The sequence below is a fragment of the Phragmites australis genome, chromosome 14, assembly GCF_958298935.1.
Source record: "Phragmites australis chromosome 14, lpPhrAust1.1, whole genome shotgun sequence".
NCBI lineage: Eukaryota > Viridiplantae > Streptophyta > Magnoliopsida > Poales > Poaceae > Phragmites > Phragmites australis.
This window is the reverse complement of record NC_084934.1, coordinates 30,272,001-30,283,384: the sequence shown is the minus strand read 5'-3', so window position 1 is coordinate 30,283,384 and position 11,384 is coordinate 30,272,001. Positions and strand designations below refer to the sequence as shown.

The following is an 11,384-nucleotide window of genomic DNA, read 5'->3' as shown; positions in this document are numbered from 1 at the left end:
CGTGATCGAGAGCAGCACATACACGACGGATAGCCATACTAGTCGTGGTCGAGCACGTACGACTGTTAGCTCTTCTGGTCGCTCGGGTGGTTGAGGAGCCTGGTCGCTCGCGTTGTCGCGAATCCGGAGTGGTCGCGCTCGTGATCCAGTGATCGGACCCAACATCTGGTATCAGAGCTGGTAGTGCGTAGCACTAACTCGTGAAGATGTCGATCATACCTCAGGGTGAGGTGGCGCGGGAGAGCGGTGGTGAGTCGTTCCTGTACCCGCAGTTGACGGCGACAAACTACACGAGATGGGTGATTCGCGTGCAGGCGATGATGGAAGATCAAGGTGTCTGGGAGGCAGTCGAGCTGGCGGTCGGTGAGGCCGTTGACAAGAAGAAGGACAAGAAGGCGAAGTCACATCTCTTCCAAGCGCTCCCAGAGGATCTCCTGATGCAGGTGGCAAGAAAAAAAACTGCGAAGGAGGTCTGGGATTGTCTCAAGACAAGGTTCGTCGGTGCGGATCACGTCAAGAATGCGCGGCTGCAGACGTTGAAGAGCGATTTCAATGCTATGTGCATGCAGGAGGGAGAGACGCTGGACAAGTACGCTGGAAAGCTCAACGTGATGTCCGTCAGATACGGAAATATGGGGGAAACGCGATGACACTGCATTGGTCAAAAAGTTGTTCGACACCGTGCTGGATCGATTCCTGAGTGTGATCGCTGGGATCGAGCAGTTCTATGACCTCGACAAGATGTCATTCGAGGAAGCCGTGGGGCGACTTAAGGTGTTTGAAGAACGTACTCGCCCGCGTGCATCCAGTGGCAATAGCATCAGTGACAACCAACTCCTGTTCACTCAGGCCGAGTGGCAAGCGCGGCAGAAGAAGGATGGTAGCAACTCCTCATCAAGCAATAAGGGAAAATCCCACCTTGCTGCAGATTGCAGCAACCGCGGCCGGGGTGGTCATAGACGCGGCAGAGGCCGTGGCAGAGGTGGTCACGGCGGGATGTCGCACAATGACGAGGAGAGCGGCTCGGGCGGTAGTCGCCGTAACAAGAGCCACATCAAGTGCTACAAGTGCTACAAGATGGGGCACTACACGAACGAGTGCAAGGCTCAAGGAAGATGAGACACATCTCACTCGTGCTGATGACACCAAGCCGGCCCTGCTACTCGTGGTGTCAGAAGAGCCAGCACAAAAACAGCAGCACCAGCGGGGAGCCATGCTGCTGAATGAGGAGAGGTTGAAGCCGGAACTGTGCGACACAACGGAAGGAGGCTCCAGCTCTGAGGTCTGGTACCTGGACAATGAACTAGTAATCACATGACTGGTGATAAAGAGAAGTTCAGAGAGCTGGACGAAGGTGTCACTGGCAAGGTGAAGTTCAGGGATGGCTCCACGGTGCAGATCATGGGCTTAGGGTCTGTCTTGTTCAGCTGCAAAAATGGCAACTAGTGGCTGTTGCAGGAGGTCTACTACATTCCAAGACTGTGCAGCAATATCATCAGCCTTGGACAACTTACCGAAGTTGGACACAAGGTAATCATGGATGCTGAACATCTACGTGCATATGATAATAGTTCTGCACGGTTGCTGATGAAAGTGAGGCGAACTCCAAATCACCTCTACAAGATTGAGCTGCATCAAGCGACGCCGATGTGTCTCTTAGCCAGTCTTCAAGACCCAGCATGGCTTTGGCATGCAAGACTCAGACATATCAACTTTGCAGCTATGAAGCTACTTGTTGACAAGGAGATGGCGGCGGGCGTGCCGCCGATCTCACACCCGAATGAGTTATGTCACGGGTGTTTGCTGGCAAAGCAAGCGAGGCAGCCGTTCCCTGCAGCGGCAAATTTCAAGGCAGAGAAGCCACTGGAGCTGCTACATGCTGACCTATGCGGGCCAATCACACATTCGACTCTCGTCGGTAATAGTTACTTTATGTTAATTGTTGATGATTACTCACGATGGATGTGGGTGTTCGTGATCAAGTCAAAGGACTAAGCCTGCTCCGTGTTCAGAAAATTCAAGTTGCAGATCGAGAACACGAACGGGCGGCGCATTAAGACGTTGAGGACTGACCACGGTGGGGAGTTCCTCTTTGCTGAGTTAACCCAGTTATGCAAGGAGGCCGGGATTAAACGGCATCTCACTGCGCCATACACGCCACAACAAAACGGTGTGGTGGAGCGAAGGAACAAGACTGTGATGGTGATGGCGAGGTCCCTCCTCAAGAGCATGAACGTGCCTGGAAGGTTTTAAGGGGAGGCGGTGCGGCACGTGGTGTATCTGCTGAATCGCTTGCCGACAAAGGTGCTGGACGAACGCACTCCGTTCGAGACTTGGAACCAAAGGAAGCCGCATTTTGCGCACCTTTGTGTGTTCGGATGCACTGCATATGCGAAGGTGACAACGCTATTTTTGAAGAAGCTCGACGGTCGAAGCCATCCGATGGTGTATCTTGGTGTCGAGGACAGCTGCAAGGCGCATCGTCTCTTTGATCCAAGACGCAGGAAAATTCATGTAAGCCGTGATGTTAAATTCAATGAAAGCATGGAGTGGAGCTGGTTTACAAGTACAGGCGGCAAGGAGCCGTCTGATTTTGATGTCGAGGAGGTGATTAGCACTGAGCCAGTGGTGGGTGGTTCTATGCCACTCATGGGTGGTCCGACAAGTCTGCCTGTACCCACGGCACATGGTGGTCTAGCTCCTTCATCGACTCCGCTGGTCAGCGAGGTGACGCCGGAAGGGCCAGCAACTAGGACACACGCTGCGGCATGCACGACAGCTGCCTCTCCAACAACCCCCACCAATCTAGTGGTGCTATCGGTACCTGAATTGCCGGTGGATGATCGGGCCACACCGCTATCGAGCGGGAGCAGCAATACAGATGAAGGGCCTGTTCGATACAGGCACATTGACGACATCATGAGAGATGCTCCAAGGGTGAATCTCAATGAAGACTTGGAAGCAAAGGTCATGCTCGTGGAAATGGAGGAGCCATCCTCCTATCGTGAGGCTGCTGGACAGCAGGTCTGGGAGGATGCCATGGCCAAGGAGATCGAGTCCATAGAGAAGAATGACACATGGACTCTCATGGCGTTGTCAGCTGGTCACAAGCCAATTGGGCTCAAATGGGTTTACAAACTAAAAAAGAACTCATATGGAGGTGTGATCAAGCACAAGGCAAGGCTGGTCGTGAAGGGATATGTGCAGCGGTAAGGAATCGATTTCGAAGAAGTGTTTGCGCTGGTGGCTAGGTTGGACACTATACGCGTCATCCTTGCTGTTGCAGCCAACTGAGGTTAGCAAGTTCATCATCTGGATGTCAAATTGGCATTCTTAAATGGTGAGCTCGAAGAGGAAGTATACGTGACCCAGCCAGAGGGATTTGCAGTGAAGAACAAAGAGCATCTTGTGCTCAAACTCAACAAGGCGTTGTATGGACTCCAAAAGGCGCCACAGGCCTGGAATATCCGGCTTGATAGAAGCTTAAAGCAACTTAGATTTGTGAAGTGTGCTCAAGATCACGCCGTATACACAAGAGGAACAGGCTAGTATGGAGTTATTTGTTGGAGTTTATGTTGATGATCTTATTGTGACAGGAGAAAGTCCAGAAGAGATCATGGGATTCAAGCAGCAGATGATGAGAGTTCGATATGACCGATCTCGGAATGCTCATTACTATATCTGGATTGAGGTAACATAAGAGGATGGGCGAATTACAATCAAGCAAACAACGTATGCGAAGAAGGTCCTTGGTCAATTCAGTATGATGGATTGCAATCCCATAAAATTCCCCATGGAACAAAGGGCGCAGCTGCATAAGGATCCAGATGGACAACTGGTTGATGCAACTGAGTATCATCGCATCATCGGTTGCATGAGGTATTTACTCCATACAAGACCTGATCTTTCTTTTGCTGTCGGGGTGGCAAGCAAATTTATGGAGAAGCCCACAGTGATGCATTATAAGGTAGTAAAGCAGATTCTTCAGTATTTGAAGGGCACCGTGCATTATGGTATTGTGTATACCAGAGGAGGAGAAATAGAGGTGATCACCGGGTACACAGATAGTGATCTGGCTGGTGACATGAATGACAGGAAGAGTACTGGAGGTATGGCTTTCTATATTAATGATAGCCTGGTGTCATGAAACTCGCAGAAGCAGAAAATGGTGGCTTTGTCTTCGTGCGATGCTGAATTCATGGCGGCAACGGCAGTGGCATGCCAAGCACTGTGGCTTAGAAGTCTGTTGGGGGAGCTGACAGGAGAAGAGCCTAAAGCAGTCAAATTGTTTGTTGATAACAAATCAGCGATTGCTTTGATGAAGAATCCAGTGTTTCATGGCCACAGTAAACATATTGACACTAAGTTTCATTTCAACCGTGAGTGCGTTGAAGAATGCCAGATTGAGGTAGATTTCATCTGCACGAAGGAGCGGCGAGTTGATGCTCTAACGAAGGCATTGCCGGCGGTGAAGCTGGCGGTCATGCGACATCTTTTGGGAGTTCGTGATCTTGACCCACGACAAGATTAAGGGGGAGTATGTTAGACTTAATCCTTATCGTAGGCCTGGGGGACTCGTTTCACGCCGGTGCGGAAGCAAGGAGTTCATATACGATCCGTATACGGCTATAGCGTCGTTCATATGTGTGCAGTGTTCGAGTCGGAGTTAGAGTCCAGAGTCGGATCATGGGATGGCACTATTCGTGTTAGGATTCGAAGTTAGCAGGTCGCTATAAATATGAGTTGTAATCTCTAAGTTTTTTAAGCAAGACACGGAGTCGTGCAAGTCATAAGTTAATAGAGTCGAAAAATCCTCCAGAGAGCCTCACGTTTTGTTCCTGTTGATCTTCGTTCTCGTCGAGTAGTACGCGACTCAGGAGTTGCTGGGCATTGCTGGTCGATCGGCGTGATCGAGAGCAACACGTACACGGCGGATAGCCAGACTAGTCATGGTATAGCACGTACGACTGGTAGCTCTTCTGGTCGCTCGGGTGGTCGAGGAGCCTAGTCGCTCGCGTTGTCGTGAATCCGGAGTGGTCGCGCTCGTGATCCAGTGGTCGGACCCAACACATATAAACCCTATTTTAAAAAACACACCTACAAATCCATATATTTCAATTACCCACCTAGAAGTTGACTCTTTTATTTCCCCACCTCCACACAGCTTTCTCTCTTTTCCTTTTCATTTCCATTTGGCGTTTGTCCGATCAAGTTTCCCCGCCTCCACCCAGTAGCTTTTGACTAGTTGTGTATTGGTGATGATTTTAATTAATGACCAAATACTAATGTATTACATTAGTTGCGAAATATGTATTTTGACTAATGACCAAATACTGAAGTGCCTCATAGGGGTGATAGGCATCAGATGGAACAGACATCATGTGGGAGTGTTTTTGGATATAGACTTGTGAGTGTGTTTTTGAAAATGAGGGTGGCTTGTGGGAGTGTTTTTGAGTGTTAAAAGAAGTCATCATGTTCACTATCAATATCATGAAATTACTACATTAATTGATAAAAAAGAAAAAAATTTAGATCAGTCATTGTTATGAACATCTAACTGTCTAGATTAAATCAAAGAGCCTATATCAAACACGATTAATAAATAGCTAAATTTAGAATTAAAATTATGCAAAATTAGCTGTTCGAATTCCATACGTTTGAGAAGCAAAATATCTAAATAAAGAGTTCAAATAAAATAAATTAATAATAATTTAAATTGGGGTTAGAATAGAAAAAAGATCTGTATCAAATATAGTCTTAGAAAAAAATCAAATTATTATAAAAATCAAATACCTAAATAAAGAGTCCATGTAAAATACAATTAATCAATATCTAAAATTCATAATAAAAATTAATGAATTTTTTTTTAAATTCTTGCTAAGATAATAGATTAAGAAGCACGGTATGGCTCAAGGTCATCGCATCAAGTAAACAGCTGGCAAGGCACAACACGCAGGTAAGGCACACCTTTTCTAATTTTTATTAAGCTGCCTACACTTGACACACGATTTGGGCAGATGATCAAAATATATAAAAATTAAACTAATACATGTATACGATTCATATACAAATTTGAAGCATAAATAATTTTCTCTTCTACTAAAATATTTTTATATTTTTTTCTAATTTTATATGTTTTGTAACTAAATGACAATAACATCATAAAAAAGCTAAAATACTAATTTTTATTCAAATGTTATCATAATAAAATATTACAGCGAGACTAACCACGCTATTAATGTTGACCAACTTGCTAGTACGATACAGTGCATGCCATGAGATTTTTTATTTTAACCCTTTTAAAACTAATATTTTAAAAATAACACGTGGGATACTAAATTTATAAGAACTAGTCCCTTTTATCACGTTGAAGTATATGGTGTAACTCACAAATTAATCACATCAATGTATGTACCATGACCAAGATAGCCACGCTGGTGTCCCGTCCTGGTGTCTTGCCACGTGACCCTTTTTGTCATGCCAAAACACATGGCGTGACTCACACCTTGGTCACACCACATGTACTCACATATCTATATTGTGAGTTACATCATGCACTTTGGCATGATAAAATAGTTAGTTTTTAAAAATTTAGTGCTACACCTATTATTTTTAAAATATTAATTTTAAAATGGCTAAAAAAATCCTGCATGCCATTGGCTGCCTGAGCTGATCGCAACGGAAAGCGAAGCTAGCTAGGACGAGCACTTAATCGTCGCTGATTAGTCGTCAGTTTACTTGCTCACCACCGACGTGATATGATTTATTTGTCTACGAGTCACACCCAATGCTTTGTTTATTAAGTGATATCTAATAGAAGGGAGATAGTAAAAAATTGCTATTAAAAATAAGTTTCCAAGCGATACGTATGTCTTCGTTAGTTTTTTCATATCTTCCAGAACAATTTATTATCTCACAATTATTTAGAATTGTTTAAAGAGTTAGTTTCTTCTATAAAAAACAAGTTTTTTCTCTTTTACCTTTAAATTACTTGTTACATTATTTTTTTTAAGTGGACACCTATTAATACCTAAGAAACTAGCAATGAGAGTGGTCTGTCTGGTCCTGGTTGCATGCATGCATGCCCTTTTTTCGGAAGCAGGTTAGGGGGGTTAGAATTTAGAACACACATGCTGTAGCGATCTGAAAAGAAAAGGATTTAGTGTTCAGTTGATCTGCTAGCGGCTGTGTTGACTCCTGAACAAAGAAGGCACAACTAGCTAGCGTTCTTCGTGTAAAAAGGAACGTACAACAGGCTCGCCGCGCCGGACCTGCATGCCTGCTGCACGCTGCGCCGTAAAGCCACCGACGCCCGGCCACAACGAGCAACGCGACGGCGTGGTCCGCGCAGGAGAGTAAAGTCCGGCGACAAGGAGAAGCGGCGCCGTGCTTCGCGCGGACGGACGTATATACTAGGCTACTAGCTAATACATACGTGGTTGTGTCACCTTACATCTGTCACCGCTCAGCAACCACCGTCTACTAGGTTGAATATATGAAGAATACAACCGAGCTGAGTGACCCATGCCGTATACGTATATGGCCGACATGCCTGAGAGAGATTCCCATGCCCCGGTCCCGGTGACACACATGAAGACAGACACCGGCGACCCTTGTGATCAACTCGGATCCATATACATACTCCAGTAGAAGTAGTACCAATCATATATTCAGTACGTACACACGATAATTCAGGGAATATTTTGACCTTTGCAATCCAGCAAACAGACGTACACATTTCATCACTAGCTCGACGATCTAGGCAAGCTGGCGATGCATGCAGCTGAAACAAAGAGCGAGATAAACAATGGCAGGGACAAGCCAGCGAAGGCCACACCGATCATCATCTAATACCATGGACGGATCCAGCAGGTCAGGGCGAGGTGAGCCACCGCTAAAATTTCTAAAGGTCAGGGCCGGAGATGGATCGGCGTCACGGAGGAGACCGGAGTCTGCGCGTTTGACAAAAAGGGCACCCCCATCCCAACGTTTCAACTCCCGGTGTGGAACCTGACCACACTTCAGCTGTATTTTATTTTTATTATTATACTCACTCTGTGGCTGGCTTCTGTTATAGAATCAGCAAGTTGGTGTTGTTAGAAGTTTGATTAATTGTTACGGTCGAATTGAGCAGAAATATGGAGTGCAGAGACCCTGCTAGTACTTATTGGCTCAAGCAGTTGACTGATTGCTAATAACTGAGAATCAATCTGGAAAGAAAAAAAAAAACAAGAAACCCCATTGATTGATAGATAGATAGTGCATAGATATATGACAGAAAAATTGTATTTTGTAGAGTACGAATCAATAATATCTGACGAAGTTTATGAATAAGTGTAGAACACAGTCGTAGTGCAGCTAGTATTATTGTACGTACAGGCATGGCTATTGGCTAGCAGTAGCAGAGCACTGGATTCAGGTCAAAGCAAAGCACCGGTCAAAGTTGGCGTATGCGGATTAGCATTGTTAATCTGGTGCGCTAATTCCAAAAGACTACTAATTCCAAAAGCCCTTCCCTTCCATAATTCCATTCCCCCCTGTGTTTTTGGCTTTTTGGAATCAATCCATTCCATGGCTAGCTTAAACAACTTGTCCACAGCTGCGGCGTGCTCCCCCTCCCTCACAAAGCATATATGCTTCTTCCATCTCCAATTCTCAGAGTGCTTCCTTCCATTCGTCTTTCCAAGTCCACAGGCCAACCAAGGCTCATCGGCCTAGCTCTCTCTATATAAGGCTCTCCCGCCCTTTTCACCATCTCATCATCGTCCATCCTCCTCCTCCTCCTCATCTTGCATATCCCATTCTTGGCAAGTACCTGGAGTATTTAGTTACTTGCCCAGTTGACAGATAGCTCGGAAAACTGCTTACTGCCACTTCGCTGCATTGCGTCCTGCTACAACTGCTAGACAGAGCTAGCTAGCTGAATTAAGCTAGGCAGATTAATGAAGATGGCGGCGCATGATCAGCGAGAGGTGAGCAGCGAGGAGGAGTCGGCGGCGGGGGACCTCCGGCGCGGACCGTGGACGATGGAGGAGGACCTGCTGCTCGTCAACTACATCACCGCAAACGGCGAGGGACGATGGAACGCGCTTGCCCGATGCGCAGGTACCATGCAACGAACTAGCATATATTTACCAACACAAGATTGAAAGCATGCACTACAACTACTTGATGTGATCGATGATCTCCCTTGACTGACTGAACTGCTCATGGATGCATGGCCTCATGCATGGTTGCAGGGCTGAAGCGGACGGGGAAGAGCTGCCGTCTTCGGTGGCTCAACTACCTGCGCCCCGACCTGCGGCGCGGCAACATCACGGCGCAGGAGCAGCTGCTGATCCTGGAGCTGCACTCGCGGTGGGGCAACCGGTGGTCCAAGATCGCGGAGCGCCTGCCTGGGCGCACCGACAACGAGATCAAGAACTACTGGCGCACGCGGGTGCAGAAGCACGCCAGGCAGCTCAACTGCGACGTCAACAGCCAGCAGTTCAAGGACCTCGTGCGCTACTTCTGGATGCCGCGCCTCCTCGAGCGCATCCACTCGGACTCCTCCTCCGACGTCGTCACGGCGCACGACGGCGGTCCGCCGCCGCCGCCGCCGCCGCTGCTCCCGGCGTGGCCCGTCGACGACATGGTCAGCCTCGGCCCGGCCGACGTGGAGCTGTCCTGCACCACCGCCGCGTCGTCGTCGTCCTTGTCGACCGACGGCACGCGGCAGCAGCTCGTCGTGTCCCCGTCGCCGCCGCTGACCAACGATGGGTCATCCTACAGTAACAACAACACTTTGACGTTGTGCCAACCACCACATACAGAATACCCGAGCCAGTTGGGGGGCGCCGAGACGTGCTGGTCCGACGAGTCGCTGGTCCCTGGCCTCACAGGCGTCTACGCCGACTTGGGCATGCCGGACCTCGGCGAGACCATGTGGGGCGCCGGCGCCGACGACCTGTGGTACACGCAAATAATGGGGTTGTGATTTGTGAAAGCAAGTCCGCCGCTTGGATTGATCGGACTGTCCCGGTGCAGACGTGCGGGACGGGCAGCGAGACTTGAACGATCAGAGAGGCCGGAAATCAAGATGTGGTACAAGGAGAGGGTTATTATCAGTGGGCTTTGCATCGTGGTTTGGAGCCCGGCCCGCCAATAATTTCTTCTCCAGTTCTTTCCCATCTCTTCTCTCATCAGGCTTAGCAAGCATGCAGTCGTTTGTAACGAGGGTAATTACTACGCTTGTTGGTTCCATTCTTTTGTGGGTAAATACGGATCGGACTCTGATCGGTTAATTTGTAACTGGTGTAACGTTGATAATAAAAACCTCTGCTGGTTCGTTAATACTACTAGCTAGTATAATATAATCTGTGCAATTAGTCTGCTCGCCTCATGGATTATCATCGCCGGCCACCAGTCCAGTCCAGTCCATTCCAGTGATGCAAACTTGCTTGTCCTGACGACGATGACGATGGTGACTGGTCACATGATTGTTTACAGCTGACTTGGTGCACATGAACGAACGAACAAACGATTACCATGAGACATGGCCGGATCAGATAATATATGCATGGCTGGTCTGTGTTGTTGTAAGTTACTACTCCTATCCTAGGTATCATGTGATCAGTTACACTCTTCAGCTCTAGTATATACTCCAGTACATCAAGTGGACTTTAAGCATAATACATATGCGATCTAGCTCTAATATAAGGGGGAAAAAGTAAGCGTAAATAATATGCATGCATGCTTTAATCGATCCAATCCAGCAGCAGCACTAACAGCACGGCACGCGTATGCATGATTGTTGATTAGCAGCGGATCCGGACCTGTGGGTGCCTGCAGGATCGCTTAATGCTACTAGCTAGCATCGCCATGGGAAAAGGGTCGAGAAAAGAAAGAAAGAAAAAGGAAGAAGACCCTTTTCTTCTGTCTCGAGATCAGGGAATCGGATTTCTCATCAGCCAGCCATTTTCTTCCTTGCTGTCCTGCTCGATGGATCGATCTGCTAGTGCTGGTGCTCCGGCTATGGCGATGGCGATGGACTGATGGTCCATTGATCAGGCGTGCATTGATTTGATCGATCAGATCAGGGATCACCTGAGGAAAGATCGTGATTGGGCCGACATGCAAATGAGCTCCCGCAACCGTCGATTTTGATTGAAGTTGCATGGACCCAACACTACTAAATCATTGTTTTTTGCTCTTTTTTTTATCGCCGAGAAAAAGGTGGAGAAGGAGTCCAAAGTTTCGTGCAGTTGCAGTTTGCTTGATGGCGAAGCGCATTAGCCGACTACATACGTATGTATGTCTATATCTATCTCTCCACATTAATATCTCCTCTTGATTTTTCATTTGGTTTTTTTACATTTTGTGCTCGTTTTCTTCCTGTCTTCTCA

The 11,384-nt window shown here is 47.4% G+C and overlaps 2 protein-coding genes across 2 annotated transcripts; both read left to right on the top strand.

The window, feature by feature from the left end:
- Positions 1-206: 206 nt before the first annotated feature.
- LOC133890424 (uncharacterized) lies at positions 207-1,119 on the top strand. The gene is made up of 2 exons (XM_062330794.1): positions 207-608; positions 670-1,119. Exons 1-2 carry the CDS (start codon positions 207-209, stop codon positions 1,117-1,119), a joined length of 852 nt encoding a protein of 283 aa, XP_062186778.1.
- A 7,469-nt stretch (positions 1,120-8,588) lies between these two features.
- LOC133890905 (transcription factor MYB2-like) lies at positions 8,589-10,326 on the top strand. Its single transcript, XM_062331530.1, has 2 exons — positions 8,589-9,105; positions 9,240-10,326. The coding sequence occupies exons 1-2, from the start codon at positions 8,943-8,945 to the stop codon at positions 9,974-9,976; spliced, it is 900 nt and encodes a 299-aa protein (XP_062187514.1). The 5' UTR covers positions 8,589-8,942; the 3' UTR covers positions 9,977-10,326.
- The last annotated feature ends 1,058 nt before the right edge of the window (positions 10,327-11,384 follow it).